The following is a 21174-nucleotide window of genomic DNA, read 5'->3' as shown; positions in this document are numbered from 1 at the left end:
TCAGTGAGGGTATTAATCATGGAGTAAATTGTACGTATGGATTACGAAATAACATTTATTTTTGATTGATGTATCTTCCAGAAAAGCACATGAAGACTCTTAAGCGTAATGACAGGACATACAATTCATGTGGGTAAGAAACTCTGGAATTCTCCAGTGGAATACAATGAATATCAATACATCTGTACGTCTTATAATATTCATAAAAACTACATCTAATATGATAATCCGATGAAAACTTGTTTTAGGCATTCTCAGATGCGCAAGTCTCTCTGATTGTTGAAGACATTTTTTTGTCTTCTTTTTTTGTCTCTTACATTTTGCGTTTAGTTATCTTTGGTTGGAATTGCCTGCGTCGCGATTAGAAAGAAATTGAATATCAGTTATTGAATAATTGTACCTACATTGATATTTGTTATTGATTAATTCGGTTCTTCAGCTCTTTCAGGATATCCAATTAGTTTCATTACGATAAAGCCATTGTGAATGCCTTTGAATTGATACATTTTCTACAATTCTTTGCCTTGTCTTTGTCAAGTCTTGGCTACTAGCGAGCTGAAAATCTCACAGGCTATCCATTCAAGTTTTTATCCGTGATACAAAAACGTGTAAAAAGAAACGCGAGAATACAATCTTGACTTTGACGTCTGATCCTCTCTCAAAAGGTCTTCGTACGCGTCCTTTCACGTCAATTACATTGCTCCTTGAGGATTTCCGCGAACCTGAGGTGAAAATAAAAAGCCTCAATTTCTTGGAATTTCCAAGTATCCGGTCCGAGACAATGTCGTAGAGTGCATGAGTGGTCAAGTCGTGTAATGTCACGCGTGGCTTTCGACGAACCTGGGATAATTTTCGCTTAATCGGTCACGTTGCTCTGAACAAGTGTCCGACACGGGGAACCAGAGTGTAAATATAAATTTATGTGGCTTCTAATAAAGCAAGTGGGAACTCTCTAATTTGCAAGCTCTGTTCCGTTGAAGAAAATAAATTCAAGTTTCTCTTTGGGTGTGCTCTTGTCGGGCGACTCCCGTGCCAACAAGCTTTTATGGAGCTTGCTACTGTTTACTGAGGCTTTGTTTAATCGAATCTCGCCTAACTGAAATACACTCTGGTTTACGGGCCGGATTTTACACAGGCCAAGGTTTGAAACACGTTCTTCTCTTGTCGAAAACACGAATCAGACGCTTTGTTAATCCTTTCGAACATGACTTCGACACATTCCTACTCCCGAGCGGGGAAAATGAAGTTCAAATCGAGCACGAATAACTAGAGTTATACTGTGTCCGGTGACTCTTGGCCAAACAGCGTGGACACACGTGTGGCTGCTTTGACCAATAAAGTATTTTACCGTCAATGAAACGAGTAATGTCCTTCTGGAAGTACCCTTGTTCGCTTCTCACTCTGCGCCTGGACCGTTGGCTAACCACTATGCACACGAATAACGTGCCAGGGCTAGTTTGCTACCGGGGGATTAAGGTTACACTGTTCAAAGCTAATGAGACTTTGTCAGGGAGGGAATTCGCCTTGATACTATCGTGTTATGGGCTTGTGCAAGGATTATTTTTTAAACTCTGTTACTCTGTTACTTTCAGTATTCTCAGAACATTTACTGTAAATCTTTACGTCATGTGGTACGATATTTAGGTTGTAATTAATTACACTTGAAAATTTTTATAGTTCAACGCTAGCAACAGTGTTTTCAGTTTAAAGTGACGAAGCTTTGATAACTGACTATTCATGCGATTAGGACAATGGGACTGTTTTCTTAGGCAATTTAATATGAGTTTAGTTACCATCTTGTTCGTTCAGTTACCAAATTTCTTCTCTAATAATTCAAAACAGAGTCACTGTATTATGAAGACAGATCTGTGGGAAGTTAACATCTAACAGGTGGGTTTGTTACACTGAACGTACACTGTTAACATCAAGTTTCGAATTTGACACCGACGAATAACAATGAGCTCGATTTACTGGAAGAGCATGCAATGTGGGTTGGATCATATATATTTCAGTGTTTTAAGTATCTCGAAAATGTGGACAGTCAGATTTTTGATAAACACTCAGACACGAGAAACATTGAGCTTGTTGGAGGAAAAAAAAACTGTAAAATAATGAAACTCCAGTCAGAATCTGGCCAAGTTCATTTGGTCACCCATGCAGTGAATTCTTAGCTTTCTGAATCTGCATTTTCTCATTTTGCGGCGCCTTGTCCTTTTCATTTCGTTTCTATAACATATATTATAGCAGTGAAATATTCAATGGAGATAAGAGATCTTTTGCTGTACGATGCCTATAATTTTGCAGCGTTGCTTTTAAACGGTGTTCCATCCGAACACGTTGTTCACCGAAACGTGGGTAAAGGTATCTGGGATGCATCTGATATTTTCCGCAACGCCAAGTGCGAAGGCAGTGCCACTAAATTCCGAGGGAACTGTGCGAGCTCGTCATCAATACAACGAAACGCGAGCTCAGCATCCTGAAGCATCCTGACGTGAAAAGTTTCGCCAGTTTTATGCAAAATGGAACACATACCGCGTCTACAACCAGCATCAGGACGACTGTTGGAAGATAGCGTGAGGTGCTCTACTGCCTGGGCTCAACGGTCTGAAGGGACATTAATTAAAGGATCACGCGACCGTTTCACTGCAGGACGACTCTACGTCATTCACGCACAGTGGGAATTCACCTTAAATCCGGTGTTCCAGGCCGTTGTTGCATGTCGTTACTACCGTCTCTTGTTCGTTATTATGAGCTCTGGCTCGAGGTCCGATTCGTGTTGTAGCTGTTGGTACAGCCCAAGTTGGTAATTGAACGGTGCTTTGCTGTCCTCGTCTCGAACTTGTGCTTCCTGGACACCGCGGGTTCGACATACTCTGACCGCGACGTCGAGAACTGCTGACGGACGAACGACGCTCCGCTGAAACGCAGCAGCATAGGAGATACCTGAAACCAAGTAGGAATAAGTGGACTCGGTGGTGTCGATTGGTCATTGGTAGCAGGGCTACGGGGTTGACAAACATCAGACGATGCCAAGAGGGTGGTGGAGTGTACAGTATTCATTAAACGTGACTTCGAATCGAGTGAACAAGAGTCCATAAATTCTTAACGCTCCTTATCGTTCGTAAGTTCTAAAGATTGTTTTAATCTGGTCCTACAAGGAAGGTATCCCAGATCGATCTCTCCGATTTGATTTCTTCTGTAATATGTTATAGTGGAGTAAGAATTAAGCAATAAGTATTTTTTTTATCTGCCAATAAACACTTTAAGGGGGTGAAACTACTCTCCAAAGTAAGGCGTGTCAAAGGGTGATTTGGGATTTTTTTTTTACTCAGTTGAGACAATTATATATTTTATTTCTCGTTGTGAGAATTCTTTTCCAGTTGGATCAGTTAAAAAATGTTATGTTCTTGTGTGTGAAACTGCCAAATCACCCCTTGACATGCCTTAATTTGGACGGTGGTTTTATACCCCTTAAAGTGTTGAATGGCGGATAAAAAAAATACGTGTCACTTAGTTTTAGTACAGTACAACATGCTACTACAGTAATCAAATCGGCGATATTGACTTGGGATACCTCCCTTATTGGTGCTGCGAAATTTGCAATCACTATTTTCTTAAGCTAAGCTTAACAGGGCTAGCCTTAATGTAATTCGTACCGAAGATCCTCTTGATCTACGAGGTGCGTGCAGAGAGTCCCTTTAATCGGTGCAACGGAGAAGACCGAAATTATGGCTGAGGCTTGAATATTATTTCATGCCCAATAGGTTCCAGGGCAGGTAAATAGAACGTGTCTACCATAGCTGATTGTGAGTGGAGTAGAATAATTGATTGGATTCCGGATGTACGGATGACAAAACCGAGAACGTGCATGTTTGATAAAGGAAAGCAGAGTAATTCTGGGGTGGTAAGCAGCTTTTCAGTTGTCACATAGTGGACAGAAAATCTTCTGGTACCTGAAGTATACTTCTAGTATACTGTTTGCAATTTCTGACACCATCAGCACAAGCCCCAACGATATTTGTAGAAATGCTTCGATACACATGACGACGCAATGCCCTCAAGAGGTGTAGAAGCGATCGATTCCAAAAGGGGCGGCGTTGACCCATACGGAATAAATGGCCGTAAACTTTGTCGAGTTTCGCAAAAACTTGTTCACAGATCGAAAAACTAATACTTTTTTCCATCTCTATTCCTGATACGTGTAGGTACTGATTGACTATCACCTTGATTGCACCGCCGAGGTGTCGAGTAGATTGGCATTTTGAGTGTCGAGATACCTTCAATCGGATACAAAACTGACTGGAGTTTACTTCGGATATTGGACTGTCTTCAGTTCGGATCTATTTTCGGGAGCGAATAAAATCCAATCAAAACTATCTGTCGCAAAACCGAAGATGGTTGACGCTACAAGCAACCCTATTGACCTCCGGAGATCAATTTGCCCTCAAGTTTCACCCTAACTTAGTACGATCCCAATCAGAGTTTGCCTGAGATTTCTCCCATGGTATATGTGCCTATACTTTCGCATTTTATGCTACTTTTTGCAAAGGTCTTTTTTCCTCAACATTCGACACGAGGCAGAGGCGCGTGCTTTCATAGCTGATCGAGATTAAATGACTGCTCCATCGCAATCGGTTCTCCATATTGAAAAATAACTTCAACGCGTTCTGGCTATATCAACAACTTCATCCAGGGGGTATTTTGTGTTCGCGAGGGGGATGAAAATTTATTTCATTGTGCTAGAGCAAAAACGATAACTTTTTTTTTTTTCTTCATTAATAAAGTACTCCCCAGTTTTCGGGCGAAATATTTCAAGGATTCACATGATCAGAAACCAGCTTCGTCGGTATTAATTAAGTCTATACCTACGGCTGTATATAAGGGTTATTCAGCGATAAACGTGTGCACACAGCGTGTCGATAACCTTATCACACGGCAGAAGTGACGATTTGACAGCATATCGCGGAAGGTGTTATATCACTGCTCGCGGAGCTCTGAAATAGCATCGCCACGTGTTCCCGCAAATGCTGCTAAATTTCGATATCAATTTACGCCACCTGAGTGTCGCATTAATTGCAAAACTGAAGCTACCCGATGACACAAGATCGAATGGGAGGATAAATCGAACCGCATCTCACGCTTGATAACTTCTAATATAGCCGAATGACGAGCAGGTTTTATTTTTTATTTTTGCGATCAAACAAATGTCAACCATACGTCTGTGGAATTTCATCCTGCGCTTTTCCACCATCGTCAATGGAATCAATTTTTCCACCATATGTTTGAATTGCAGCCAAGAAGATTTAAGGACAATTGCACTAGCTTCTCGAATCCCATTGAAATTATTATCGCTCCTCAAATCGTATCACCGCCAACGTTCAAATTACTCGGGCTTGAATCACGCCTGAGCCTCGGATTCTATGCGGTTACTCATTACACGGTATCAGGCGTAGGCAGACGCGTACCTGAATTCGAGGGGGTGAATTCAAACTTTACTCTTCACGTGATACGAGGTAGAATTAGTTCTCCCCGTGACTATGACATAATCTTTTACCGAGCAGCACTTTACCCGCGGTGTTTGAGTAAACAAATTTAACCCCGGTTATCCTCGTAATCCGGGGGGAGAGAGTAGAAGAGCGTTCAACTTCTGACACGTCGTCTCGTCGTTTGACCGCCTCTGGATTATTTTCATCTATCAATAGAGTTTCGTTCGCGTCGTTGCCATTGCAGAAAATAAACGAGGAAAGTTCAGTGCATGTATATCGTATATTATGTATAAGGGTGAAAGCTCACCTGTTGAAATACTTTCTGAATGTCCCGCTGACGAAGTAGAGAGCGATGGGGTTGATGCAGCTGTTCATGAAGCTCAGACAGAATCCCAGGATCCTAAATGCGTGCCAGAAGGCGTTGTAGTCCTGCTGAGAGGTTGGGTGGATGTAAAACCACAGCATGAACACGTGCTGGGGGAAAAAGCAGATGGCGAAGACGACGACGAACGCCATGACCATCGTCGCTACCTTCTTCCTGGCCTTGACTTGTTTCACCTGAAACATGCACGTAACATTCCGTTCGGTTCTCAAGATGGTGACTCGGCCTCTAGCATGGGATCAATAAGATGTGGAATGTACTCTATTTCGATGCCATACAGTAAATGGCCTTGCCAATAAAGTTACATCGACTACGATACACGTACACTTGAGGATCAGGCCAATCGGAAGGCGTTATTGTTGGACGTTATTGTTGACACAATATTCCACTTTTATTGATCATAAAATATATCACGAAGATTCAGCACGACTTTTGTTGTGGATTTTGCGACCGAGGACCGCTGTCGCAAGTCTGATGCATTGAATTTTGGCTAAATTCACTAATAACTGTCGTTTCTTTCAAAGCATACGAATTCTGGTTTGCTTCTATTTTGCTTCTAGGTCATTAAAGCCCGCTTTATAGCGGCTTCGGGTCAATCTCCTGGCTGTACTATTTTCAGCAAAAAAACATCGCGGGTTTGTAAAATTATTTATGCCACCGGTGTAGATCAGGAGTGAAAAAATAAAACTGTTCAGAATTCGGTAACTGAGCAAGATTTTACGACTCGAGGAAATAAATCCGATTGCAGAAGCTCTGAATTTTCTTAATCAACTAGAATGTTCGTGATACGTTAAAAAAGGGGTCAATAAAAATCATTCATTCGTTTACCCCACGGTGTCCAAATTTCATTGATTCATCGCTGTGGTTATCTTTCGACGTAAAAAACCACGCTATCGAGTAATTATTTCAAGCGAAGATAGCTCGGAAAGCTCTGAACAATATTGGAGATACTTTTTCACCGGAAAAGGATGATATTTGGTCGTAAAAACCAGAATTAGATCGAAAAAGAAACGCCTATCAAACCTGTTAACTGGATCAGACAGACGCGGCGGCGATCGCGAGCGTTTGGTTCGTGTGTGCGGATTGAAAGATTGCGGTGTTAAGCTATTTAAAAACATCCGATCAACCCAGACCTATTTATCATGAAACACGATATATTTTCTATTTGCTTCTATTTCCATCACTGATTGAGATAATAATTTTACGAGAGTCGTATAACGTCAGTTTTACGAGCACATGTCTTTCTACTGATACCCTAGGCTGGCTCGCTCGCTTGGGCTTTGCTTCGTTTATTACGAGGCTACAGATCGATGCTCTTGGAAATAACTCAGGATTTGGACGGGTCCATGGATTGAAAACGAGAATAATTATAAACAAAGTGAAATGTACACGATATTTATCCTACCTCGAAACACCTCTGCGGTGCCGTAATTCAATCATTTATTATACGCGGTTTACGCTTTCAGGTGTAAAAGTGCGAACGTAACGCGGTAACTGCAGTGTGAAAAAAAACTCTCTCTAAATTTTACGCCAAGGTATCCGCACGAAAGTATGAGAGAGGTAAGAAAGGTAGAAATTTTTTTTAAAGTCTTTTACTTTATTCACGAAGGGCTTGCGTGCTTTGGTTACTTTTGCGCTTCCTCTTTATAACTTTTTTTACTCTTTAAAGTCGCTCATTTTTCATCCTTCAAGAGCTTGTCAAGTCAGCCGACAGCTTGACCTCCTTATCCTGGTTTATTAGTGCTATTCTAAACGCCGTCGAGGGATCACTTAAAACTTTGCCCGGGTAGACTAGACGAGACAGATCTCCGAGGCGTCTGCACTTATTCCAGGCGTATTATAACAATTAAAGCTTAAAGGATGACCTGCGTCGTCAAACTGCGCCTTAGGATTCTCTCCAAGCTACAGGGCGACGGCGTTTCTAAAGCATTATCTCCGTCAAACCAAAGAAGAAAACAAAAACAGACTTAGCAGGTTTCCTTACACTGGCACGGACTTGACACTGCATTTCTCCAGGCATGTTCCTCGTACTCTGAAACAGATGTCTCGCCATCAGAAGGTAGAATACCCCGATCACAGCGAGGGGGAGCGCGTAGTAGATGAAGAAACGGCAGATCAGCACTATCCTTGGATAATCGGGGCCGAATTCCTCGGGGAAGGGATAGCAAGTCTGAAAAAATATCGATAATTAAACGAGCTCTGACGGTTCGAAAAGTTTCGAAAGTATATATTTAAGTTTCTTCTTTTCTCTGACTGTATTGCGAACGCTACAAGAATTTATTGTTTATCAAGAAAATTCGTCCGAGATGTAACGAATACTAATTAATCGGAATGAAAATTTCTATTTAACAAACTCACTGACGTAGATTTATTAAAAAAAAATAAGACAAGACAGTGCGAACGAAATGTAACTATGTAACTTCAGCAGACGATATGACTTTAGATGGAATACTGAGAGTAGCTTTCGCGAGGGGATTGCCTTATAAATTCCGAGTAAATGTTGTGCTTGAGCTCACCTCAAAAACGACCTCCTCATTCACGCGCAACACTTTGATGTAAGAGAAGGAAGCTGGAATAGCGCAAATGATAGCGAGTATCCAGATCATGATTGCTATCACAACGGTGAAGCGTGTCGCTCGGCGGCCGCCGCCTGCGGGGAAAAGACGCTCGATAAGCTTTAGCTAGACTTTGATTCATCCTTTTTCCTCTCCTCCGCAGCCGTTTAATGTCGCCGTTTTATATCCCTCGCGTTATTACGAAGAAAGGAAGATAAATAATTGTCGAGACGGAAATTAAAAGAAAGAACCTTTGACTAACCGACAACTTACCAGTCGCGTGTAGCTTTCGCATTGGGTCAACAATGGCGAAAAATCTGTCAGCCGAAAGCGCGGTCAGTGTGAAGACCGAGACACCGATTGAAACGTCTTTCGCGCATTCTGAGATCTTGCATAAAGCAAGTCCGAACGGCCAGGATTCAACGATGTAGACGGTGAAGGTGAATGGAACGCACGTTAGAATTACCTGTGGATCAGAATAAAAGGTGCAGGCACAAATTTAAACAATGTTAAAGTTCAATTTCAAAGCAGTTGGAGAATTTTATTCCTCCAGACATTTGCCTTTTCATTACTATATTTAAGGACGAACGATTCATTCTGTTTTAGTATGCAGTTACGTATTGCGCTATTTCCAACTTTCAAATCGCATGACATCTATTTTTCCCACCCTATTTCACGTCCTCTTACAGCTTTTACAGATTTGTCTGAAATTACGCGACTCGGAGGATAGAAGGACTTCTCAAATCTTCGGGCAAATATTCCAGACATTAACTTAATGACGCTGAAAGATTTTTCCAGGCTGATATAGTGAGTTTCGGCAAAAAATATCTCCGTCAAGATACTCGTGGGGGGTATAAAAAGAACCAGCGATTTGTTCGATTCTATCCGTAAAGAACGGAGATAAACAGGAAAAAGTGATTGAAACTTGGTAGTGAATACATGAAATCCCTTGATAATTCTCATAAATAATGAGAAAATATGCCTGATTGATATCTTCAGGGGGAAGAAAATGTATTTAATTTAGGGAGAGAGTATGAAATTGTTTCCTAGATGATTACTTCACCCCTTCCCCGGAAGACCTATGCCAAGGGATGATATTTTGTCTCCCGCAATCTCTTTTATATTGAAATTTCAACCCTTACCCTTTCGCGTAGTTGTGTCCGAAAATAACATTTCGTATTCTTTTCGGTCCCACCGCGTTTTCGGGGTAGTGGAGTCACTACCCTGCGGAATATCTTCATAAATCTTGATGCGTGGGTGTATGTGAGCGTCGTCATCGAAGATTGGACGAGCTTTATGGGGAGCCGATAACCGAGTCGACGGAATACAAGTTTCTAGACTCTCAATTTTGTTAGACCCAAACGTTAATCCTTACAATTCTTGTACAATACGCATTTGTTAAAATTCATTATAACGTTGAAGAAAAAAACAAAAAATTAGTCAGGCTTTCCTATGCGATCTGTGATGTAGGAGATTTTTTGACAAGTTGAGAAGGGCGAGTCTCTTACTTGTTACAACAAACAGTTCAGAAGTTGATCGTGGTTGTGACTTTCAATCGATTTGAGAGTTGGAATTGCGCAATCAAGTAACACTTGTTACAGTGTTACAGTTAGTCAGTGTTAGATCGGATTGGGCTTTACTTTGGATTGGGGAACAATCATCCGCTTCATTTTCTGTGCTGAAAACTTTCAATTTTTATTTACATGTACAACTACTTTCGCGAAGTTTCTTCATAAGTTATTGTTATCGGTAAATTGATTTCCAACTTCTTGTAATTGCTGTTTTTTTTCCTAAGGGTTGAATATATTTCTTCAAATATCGTGGTTACACTTGTTGCATTAAAATGAGAATTCATTTTGTTCACCGGAGTAACGATTGCAGGCTTTATGATTACACATCAATTACACTTTGTACTTAAGTGCGATGAAGTAAAATTAAGGAATCGCGAGCCAAGCGCCACTTGGATCTGAAATTGTTCTGGAAAGATGGCTTTTTATTACAGCTTTTCGTTCGTCAAACTCAAGATGACGAAATCAATTCCAAGAATGAGGGATTTTCTTGAACAAAGAAAAATTGATCGAAATACAGAGGGATAAAATGGAGTGGGCGAAGCGTCCGTACAGAAGAGAAGTGTTCACGTTGATTTCAAGGTGTCTATTTGACGGAGAATAAAAAAATTACTCGCCAAATATCAAACGGCGAGTCAATATATCTGCGTGAGCGAGTTCCAATCACACGAATGACTGGTCCAATTATATGTAATCAGCATTTCGAACACGATGGCTAAACAAGGTTGCCAAACAATTTTCCCCAACCGTCGACCCTTGCTTATGGCAGGACACATTCGACACTTCGAATCTATGAAAACGTCACTTCTTCTAAATGCATGTACAACATCGTCAAGCTCATTCGTTCCCAGCTGTATTCAACTTGCGGTAATCGTGACGACTTACAGCTATCGGTATACTATAGCAGGTACAGTATATAGAAATTGGTGAAGGAGTGAAATCGAATTATCCTTCAATCAGGATCAGACTTACCAGCAAATCACCCAGCGCCAAGGACAGCACGTAGGTGTTCGGCACGTTGCGCATATTGGCGTGGCGAAGTAGCGTCAGGACCAGAGCACCATTGCCGGAGACACCCACGACGAGGATTATGAGGAAGACAACGGGGACGATGTAGGTCTCAGGGCGAGAACTGTAGGGGATGTATTCCTCCTCCGCGCACTCGCTCCCATTGAAAGAGCAGTTTGAGGCTTGGGAGATTAATGGTAGCGTCGTGTTGTACGCCATGGTGAGGTGTGATTTAATTTCGTCCTAATGTGATAAAAGTTTTCCCACAAATCACTCGCGACCTTCGGTGTGTATGCAGTATGCACGAAGCGAAGCCTACAGAGGAAATAAATGTAGTCGGCTAACACTTTTGGTCAATTTGTACACTTCAAGCATCCGGGCTTAATTCCCGTCGCTCCACTCGCGGTTGGTTAATTATGGACTCTGTTTGTTGCGGACATCTTTGCGTAGGGTGAAGTAATTATGCTACGCATAAAATTACCTACCCGGCTCACGAATCTTTACGAGCCGAGGTGGTATTATACGTCTTACCGCCTTTAGCGCTGGAAGTCAAACGGTAATCAAGATAAACAAAAGAATCGAAATTCAAATTAAAACTGGGATTAATTTTTCTCCTCTTTTTACGGCTTCCTGATTAGACGTGTACGGAAATTCTTTAATCAAATATTATTACCTTTTTTTTTTTTTATTCTGCTGCTGCCTTATCGCCGTTATCTTTTCGCTTTTTATATTCTTATTTATTCTTTCGGTGTACTTGAAAATATTACGCGGAAATTTTGCAGAGGAAAAAAGTTAAACCCAATCGGTTTGCGGGAACGGCTAGTGAAGACCTCAGCTGCTGGCCACTTCTCAATTTCAAACTTCCTTTTCGAGAGAATTCCATTAATTTCGTGCTCCCATTCAAACAACCGCAACACCGCTGTACGAACCTGGAACTCGTCTTTTCCACTTCGCTTACAGAGTTTATTACTAATCGAGCTTGCATTACTTTGACCGCCAGATTAGTCAGAGTGAATAGTTGAATTTTATGGTATGGTTCTTAAATCTACCGTCGTATTTGATTCGATTTTTTTTTTTATCAAGCGAATGATAGTTTAGAATCCAAATACTGTTCCAGAATTTTCACTCTTTTGTATACGTATGTATAAGGTGAACGTTGAAATTGATTAATTATTTCATCGTACTCGAAAGCCTTCGAATATAAACGTTAAGTAGGATTAGTTAGGAGGGTAACAATTACCCACTATACTATGACTGTAAGTAGGGAAGTAAATATCTCCGACAATACGGCGTAATTGAATTCTTGTTCATCCGATACGCTGCTGAGGCCCGTTTATCAGGTGTCCTTATCTTCTTTGCGTTTACCTTCCACGGTGGAAACTTTATTCAGGTTCAACGGTTTACAAACAGAAAATCTCCGTTAAGCTTAGCCAATTTTATTCTATTTATTTTCAACGCTTGCAATTTTATCTTTGAAATTGGCCGGGATTTACTTTCGACCCATTCATCTACCGTCGACTGATTATACGAGTTCAACGTTGACTTTTCGAACGATTTCAACTTCTCAAACTTTTCTGATCTAATGAATCGGGCACCGTTCGTTTACCGAAGCTGTGCGGCTCCGGTCTTCCAAGTTATACCTCTCATCGTCACCTTTCCCATCACTCGGACAGTTTCTTTCCCCCTTATCCATTACCCATGACTTTCCAGGAGAAGCTTTTCTCCCCACCTTTGAATGTCGTAGATTCAAGACATGCCTCGTCCGTATCTCAGACTTTTTCTTCTTCTTTACTCGCCGCCCACGTTTTCTGAATAACACAGCAAACTGAAACAAACAACGCGATTCGTCAGTTCTAATTAGGTTTCTCTAATTACGGATTCTTTTGTGAATATTTTTTTTTTTTTTTTTTTTTTTTTTTTTCACTCCTCTCCGTCAATACGGGGGACGAAATTCGTTCAGAGAGACAGCCCGAGCATAATAATGCGAAAAAATAAGCAAAACAGCCGATGGCAAATTCTAATTTCGGATTCGAAGTAGGTACAGATCAGAAATATGTAACTGATGGAACAAGCAGTGGAAACTGATTGGCGAATCATGGAAAATTTATTAACAAACCTAGACACACACTCGCGCACTGTGCGGCGAATTGGTTTGCCGTTCGAACGAGGGTTGAGGACGCTTTGGTTAGGATTATTTGAATCTTTGTTGAAGAGGGGGGCGTGGTGACCAAATTCGAGCCCGAAAGGCCTCCGCCAAGTGGTACATGCTGGGAGTTTGATGGCCAAACACTTGATCCCGTCCTCAACCGGGATGTCAAACACATTACGGATGCTCCGAGACTCTCTAATTGATGATTATACACACTGCTTTTTTGTTTACACACAGACACCTGCACAGATCAAATCAATTCATCTCTACTTTCTAAATATTTTCACTCGTTGTCAATTGACGAAATTAACTGACTGACAAATTTTAACACGGATTAATTTGTCGTAGGTAGAATTTATTCGGAACGTATATTTATTGTTGGATGGAAAAAAATTAAGACGAATCAAACTCCTTTGAAAATAATTATAATAATAGTAATAGCAATTTTGCATTTCCAAGAAAATGAAATCTGTTCCTCGAATAGAGTTCAACTACCTTACTATACATATTAGACGACATGGATAAGGAACAAATATTAGCAGAAACGAGTTCCGAATTAAACGGAAGTTTACTTAAATCCAATACGATGGGAAATGGATTATCCATTGGATTGGTATATGCGTATGTATTTATGCTATTGTTATTATATGTACTTTGAAAAAATTTCAAAGATGCGAGCAGACAATGTTTAGTTTTTTGTTTTTTCATATAACTCGAACGTTATTGCTTCGTTATGCTCGAGAAGGATCGTTTCGTTTTTTACCTTTCCTGAATCGTAAAGATGCGGACAAAAACCATGGGAAAAACCAGACGCGTATATGAACCCCCATAGAATAGCGTGCTCCTCATGCTAATTTTCTCTAATAAAGTACGTCGACGTGGAAAAGCTATCAAACGAGGGCTTAATCTCCGATAAAAAGGGTTTCAACAATTTAGCATACATACCCTTGGACTAAAACTCGCCGAGTAAGCTCTGCGAGCGGTGATAAAAGATAGAATTCTACAAATTAGAGGTACTTGCTGCCCGGGAGATTCGAATCAAGCCTAGGACTATTTTTGAATTATACCATCTCTATGTCGCAGTGTTTCACGTACGAGACTAAAATAATGCCGGTAAAAAAATTAATTAAGATTACGGGACAGCGATCTCGTCTACGAATCAGCCGGCAAAAGCGTAATCGGTATGACGCACGAACATTTTTTGCAACATTTTTGACGACAACGCTTTTTGTCCTGCAGCTTTGACGCAGCGCTCGCGCTGGTTTAATTATTTAACCACTCATCAACGATTCGGACCGAATGGAGATTAACTAAATACTAGACTAGTGTCACGGATGAACTCAAGGATGTACAAAAACTTTATCTTCACTTTAGGCTGAGCGACGAAAAATTATACATTTTTTGATACGAAAAGAAGAAGAAAGTCAACGCGATTTACGCGTTATGCTCGCCCCGTTTAATATTAATTACAAAATTCCAGCCGGATCACCACATCGGCGGTAAGAAGAGTTTGTCAAGCTACTATATAGACGGGTAATGCGCTAGATTAGATTAATATTATCAAGGTCTTAAATACCTGCCTTCAAAGTTTTCATAATTTCTTATAATTTGTCACGAATGGAATGTCGCCGTTGTTACTAACTTTAGTCAATTATTAATCCACGAAAGATAAATGTGATTATAGGTATGCGAGGAATTCATTGAAGAGTTAGTAATAAGGCTTGAAATCGGCGTGACACTTTTATGATGTAAGTAAATCAAATACAAAGTTTGAAAATACTTTTGAAACGATTTGTCCAAAAACTTTTGAGAGCCTTTTGCCGTTTACGGAAACGCTGCAGATGCAGGTTTAACATAACAACTAAATTATACAAATCCAAGCGTATATAAAATGTGCAATTTCTCTTTCATGTAAAATTTTATTACTATTTTCTCGGTGAAATTGAATCCTGAATTCACTTTAATGCAGCTACTCGCGTTTGAAATACGACTACGAAGTCTATAAAAAATGGTAATAATGACAATGTTAAACCGTGATATTATAACCGATCTAACATTATCCAATTCACTTTGCAGTTTATCATTGAAAACGCGATTCCAATATTCCAGTGCCATATCGTCAGTGATATATGCACTTAACTCTCCAACTCGGTACGTATGTAATATTGAATAATCTGGATCCTGTAATCGTGAGCCGTATGAGTTTGCTCATCAATTTACATACATCGTTTGATTGAAGTTAGAACCTCAAATTAACTACATTATTTATGTAGCCATTCGGGATGATCCTGTTACTTGATTTCTGAGTTACCGTTGGTACTTTAAGGATAATCCAGCACCGATCGAATTCACACATCAAAAAAGCAACCATCAAACAGCGATTTGGAAAAATGCGACAATAAGACCGGTGGGAATGCACAATTCGAACCAAGTAATTTGGCCCAATCAAGCCTGACCGTCAACGACCGAGTTTAAATGTGGAGTTGAATCGAGATCAATGGAGGGTAAGACTAGAGCTAAATTAACCGCACTCCTCCCCCTTGTCTCGCAAGTTAGAAATTCGCGTTAGATTCCCGTGTTTCCTGTCGCGATTCATTAGGGGAAATCCACCGTTGAGAGTGCTTTCAATTAGGGAAAACCTTCACCGACAAATTTCAATGCCAATTAAACAGTAGCAGCGCAGCAGCGTGAAATTGCAGTGAATTAGCTGAATCTACTGCAGCAAGTTTGGTTCTGTTTTTATTCTGACCGCGCGCATCGACGAAAATCAATTGGACATTTCAGTTTGGAAAGTGCCTGCGAAGTTCGCACTCCCTTATTCTCGACGACTCAAATATATACGCACCGTGAGTTGTACAACTTTCATGCTAATCCGATGCGGACGTCACCGTCATAAGCGGTAGATATAGATCGTGTATAACGCATACACAACTACAGTGGGACTAAAGTTTATGCGCTTGAATTTCTCTAAAGTAAATATTGTTCTTTCGTAAACGAGCAGCTCTCACTTACAACACCCTATGGCAGCGAAGAAACTCTGCGGTGTTTTAGGGTGGAAGGGTAGGCAGAACATCCAACCCATGCATCACCGCTCACATCGATGTCCCAAAACCTAATCACGCAATGGCGAAAAATGTCTTTCCGCGATCAGCATAGCAAACAATCGAGTGCACTCGTCGAAATTGAAAATATCGATAACCCCGAACTTCATGATGCATGTGCAACGAGTTGTTCTATTTATGGTCGCCTGATTAGACGCGAGCCTTTGGTGGAAATGATTTCCAAGCTTTTATGTAAGGAGTTTTGAAATACGAGGGTTAGAAAATAATCAGTGTGTTCGAGTCATTGAGTTCTTTAGTAACCGGGGAGGAGGATTGTTTTATCTAAAAATAATTCTTTGTTTTTAGGAGGTGTGCAGTTTGCTGGAAAAATAATGGTTTACGTTGTTGAGGTGCGTATATGTATAGATAATGCGCAGGCAATCGAGATTTGCGATGCCTACTCGTAGTAGATGTAAGCGATCGTAATCTGATCTGCCGCTTGAGGCTTGGAGGAAAATACTGCAGAATCTTATCGCGAGATTGCACTACATTGCAGACACCAGACTTAGACGATCCTCGGAAGGTTGAGAGGCCGTAATCTGCTAGGTGAGGCGTGATGCGAACTTGGGATTTCTTTTACGATCAATAACTCAGTTTCTTTTTCATTTCGTTTTTCTTTTTACATTTTTCCACACTCGAAGTAACGCCTGGTATGGTACAAAGTCGTGACGTCAACAGCGGATATTGCATATCACAGCAAGGAATTCTGGGAGGGAAGAGAAGCCGGTCCTCGACTTTATCTCATACGCATCTTGCTCTTGGGGGGTAGAAAAATGTATTTTCTAACAAGAACGCAGCGAAGGTAGGGTGAGAAGTTAAAGTCTCTGAAACAGGATCTCGTCGGTTATAAGAGTCATTTCCTTCTGCGGCCAACGTGTCGATAACGACGGTGGACGTGCTCCATATATCGTATGCGTGGCAGAAAAGCAACGACGTTTCTTACGGTTTCTATACGAACATGCTCTGATGGCGGAAAAATATGGTTTAAAGGTTATTAAATCATATCAAATATCGTCGTCGTTTCCTGATTACCGCAATCTGGTATCAATATAAGGATGATTTCATTATACGACGCCGATATTATAAGGGACCGGAAGTCGAGTTGCGACGGAGTCGATGCAGGGAGACTTGGCAGGAGTACGGCAATTGGTGTTTTGCTCGCGGTTGGCGCTCGTGCCAGCATCGCAACACTATTTTGTAAAAATAAATAACCTCCTATCGTTTTGTAAATATACTCACAGCTTAGTCGTTAATGGTAAGCACAGTACGGCTTTCGTTCCTATCGAGCACTGCGTGCCTGAATACGGTTCTCTTCCCCACCTCGTCACAACAGTAGCGACGAACATCCATCACACAGAGTGAAATATCGTTTAAACCGCTCCGATAACGCTTGGTACGTCCCACGTGGTATCAATCCGTCACTGAATTATTATCATCTGTTAAAAACCGACACTTCGACGGATACAGAAGTTCCAGGGATCCGTTTGTTCAATACAATCTGTATTAATTCATGGTCATATCAATTTCTTCAATCCATAGCTTTATAACGAAGAGACGCGAGATCTCTGGATCCTGATCGCATTTATCTGGATCCATCGTTGGTAATCGGCAAACTTGGAAGAGCCGGGATGTAAAATCGGTCTCTTCTTCGGCTCTCCTTCAATAATTATCCTTGAGTACTCTCCCAACATCATTCCCACCCTGGTAGGTATGACAGTTATCACAATACGACGCTTGAGTGAGAATCCTTGCTACGATCACTTCCATCACTCGAAGGGTTGGTTATCCTGCAAGGAAACCAGGGGTTCGTCGTCTTATCTGGCACGTGGGTTCAGTCAACGGCCGGATGTCCTCTGGCAACTCTGCAGAGCGTCAACACTTCACGGACGACTTCACACGGGTCTTTAGGAGGACCCGAGGACTCCGGCCGTAAACCCAACCCCAGACATTTGGGGACTAGGCTGACCTCAGTTTTTGATTGATGGCGCGTGGAGAGACCGCTTGCTACGTGTTACCGTATAATTGGTTAAACTACGTTATCCCGCCTCACGCGACGACGACGTGACAATCGATACGTGCTGACTCATGAGTTATGACAGTGCTGCAATCGGTTCGCCTGTTTTTGCCAATTTTAACGTCTTCCGTCGGAGGGAATCTGCGCAGCGATTTCGCCAATTTTTAGGCATCTTATTCAGCGTCGCGTTCAGTGATTCCCGAGTATCATTTCGCGTCAGAAGGAGAAAGGACTTCATCGAAACTGAAGATTAGAAATATACGGGCGAATGGTTTTCACTTTGAGTACTGGGTAAATAAAGCTTTCGAAGTGTTATCGTTACAGCTTATCAAAACCTTTTACTTCGATCGACAGAGGCGTTAAACAAATATTTCAGTCGTTACTTACGATAACACGTTAATTGTTTATAAGCATCGATATGTTTTGACTTCACTTGCGATTTCTGGATCATCGGAGTTGATAGGATTTTTTGGATACGAAGGCGATCGGCACTTGGAGTAAAACAGGTTCTGAAACGTCGTCGGAATTTTATACCAAGGAGATGACAGGTTAGCGGTTAAGCTTAAAAGCTTGTCAAAGTTGTCGTCCGCGCGCCGAAATGGGCCATCGGAAACGGACGATGGGGGGTAGAAGAAGTGCAGAAACCGATGATGCTAGAGAGGGTGAGTCCGACAGAAAGAAAAAAAGTACTTGCGGAAAGTAGCAGCAGCTTCCTAACGATCCTCTTACCTTACGGAAGGAAGAACCGACTGGGTAAAAGTGTTTCCCCTTAAAAATGGTAAATTTACGACGTACGCTAATGACATAAACGTGCCGACTTAAATCGCATAAATTATCGCAGTACTTTCTCGAAGGCCCCCCCCCCCCCCCCATATATTTATACGTTTCTTGAAAAATGTAAATAAAACTAACCAACCTCGATTTTTCAGATATTCAATTGTATAACATTTTTATCGAAATATTACTTCACCCACAGTAATCGAGTATCAAAGTGTCATCTTGGATGCCTACAAAAGAGAATCCGATGCTCCATCAGAATTGTGCGAATCGTAAGGATTAGAAAAAGAACCCGACGAAAATGGCGATAAAGCGAAGCGAAGCGTAAATAAAATAATTCGCCGAAGGTGCAGAGCACTGTAGGGGCACATTTTCATCTCCGTATCAGCAATGACGGAGGATAAAATCCACGGTATTCTCGCATGACCAAAATGCGTATATATATGTAAGCGAGGTAATTAGCCAGGTGGCACGTGGTGGTTAGAAGTAGCGATTAATCATGACAATTTCGATCGTCGGTAGCCTTAATCATGGGTAATTAAGTCAAGAAGAAAAACGACAACTCGAACACGAGGTGTAACCTACAGCTAATTCCGGGTGAAACCAAGGTGTCAGTTCCGAATAGTAAAAAAAAAATCTCTAACACGTTAATGCTCGAGTTTTCGGTCCAAACTGTAATTCCGTTTCGACTCGGGGTTATAAATAATACTCAGAATTTGGCCGAGAATTTAAATTTCAGATGTTCAACCCCCGCAATAACGGCTCGACAGTTTTCTCTACACGTTTCCACAACGGCATTGCAGTGACTTTGCCTGATTGCTGATCACGGTATTCCATAATGGAAAACCCTGTAACGACGTGTCGGATACGGCGGTAGGGGGGAGAAGTATTTTGATTAAAACGCTCTGGATCCAACCACGTCTTCGGTATTGTTGAGAATTTTCTTTTTTCACCCTGAAGTATGCACCCCACGCCAGCATCGTCTATGATCAAGTCTATCCGAGCGTAATAAAGTGGCGCACTCGAGGTTTAGACGCAGTTTTTCGGCGAGTAGAAAAACGCGAATATTCGATGCGGCAAATGAACCGCGGCTAACACGCCATGGAGAATTTACATGGAGAAAGACGCCGACGATGTCTATTCGACGCAACGTTGTCAGCTTGGACGTCAGCCAGCCGGGTAGTTAAGCTCTCCTTGTGTCTCTATTCTCCACCCCGACGCGAGTTAATTTTCCGACTATCTCTACCGCTGTCTGACAATTAGGTAGATTTCTCGGCTTTACGCGAAGCTCGACAATCTGCCTGTGACGACGCGACGTGCCGAGTGCTTGAAATCGGCGAAAAGGACCGGCGCCAGTTTCTTTATCTCGATGGTCTTTTCTCGGGACGTTGTCCTCTTATCAGGCTCATTGATGCTGCCTTATTCGTTTCATTACCTTCGCCGAGTGGCGCGAAGGCGTTTTATTTATTGGCCAGCATTTTATCTGAGGAATTTGCGCATCAGTGACTAGAATTGTTTGAATTCTAAGCATGCCGAAATATACCCTCTGGTTTCTTGTCGTTCGATTTTCTACTTTCAATTTCATTCTTGCAAACGTACTGCGGAGCATGAAATAATTTTCCGGTGTAACCTGGATTCACTTGTCATTGTCTCCGTTGTTACAACGGATTTTTTCCGACGAACTTGACGCGCTTTATGCAGGCTCATACTTTTTGTCGTTCGAGTTCGACTCTTGGATCGTTACGTTAAGGGGGAACTTTGGTGAAATTTCGGTGATATCGAATTTTGTTTTTCAGCTGATTAAAAGAGATGCGATCGTAAAATTCTTTCCAAGAAAATCTAGATTATCGTAATATATGGCTTAAAAAAAAAATTTCAATCTCCTGCGATGAAAGTATATGCGCAAGGAACTTTTGGACGCGGTACGCTGGAAATTTTCTGTCAAAAGTTCCTTGCGCATATATACTTTCATCGCAGGAGATTGAAATTTTTTTTCAAGCCACATACCACGATAATCTAAATTTTGTTGGGAGAAATTTTCGATCACATCTGTTTTAGTCGTTCCAAAAATCAAAAACTCAATATTATCAAAATTTCACTGCAGTAGTAGTTCCCCCTTAAGTAGAAAGCTCGT

The 21174-nt window shown here is 41.3% G+C and overlaps 1 protein-coding gene across 1 annotated transcript; it reads right to left on the bottom strand.

Moving 5' to 3' along the window:
* Positions 1-2306: 2306 nt before the first annotated feature.
* LOC124416096 (neuropeptide CCHamide-1 receptor) lies at positions 2307-11741 on the bottom strand. The gene is made up of 6 exons (XM_046896961.1): positions 10964-11741; positions 8697-8889; positions 8385-8518; positions 7853-8038; positions 5794-6044; positions 2307-2943 (listed from the first exon to the last, which is right to left on the bottom strand). The coding sequence occupies exons 1-6, from the start codon at positions 11216-11218 to the stop codon at positions 2688-2690; spliced, it is 1275 nt and encodes a 424-aa protein (XP_046752917.1). The 5' UTR covers positions 11219-11741; the 3' UTR covers positions 2307-2687.
* Between the last annotated feature and the right edge of the window lie 9433 nt (positions 11742-21174).

The sequence above is a fragment of the Diprion similis genome, chromosome 2, assembly GCF_021155765.1.
Source record: "Diprion similis isolate iyDipSimi1 chromosome 2, iyDipSimi1.1, whole genome shotgun sequence".
NCBI lineage: Eukaryota > Metazoa > Arthropoda > Insecta > Hymenoptera > Diprionidae > Diprion > Diprion similis.
This window is presented reverse-complemented; position numbering and strand designations above follow the sequence as displayed.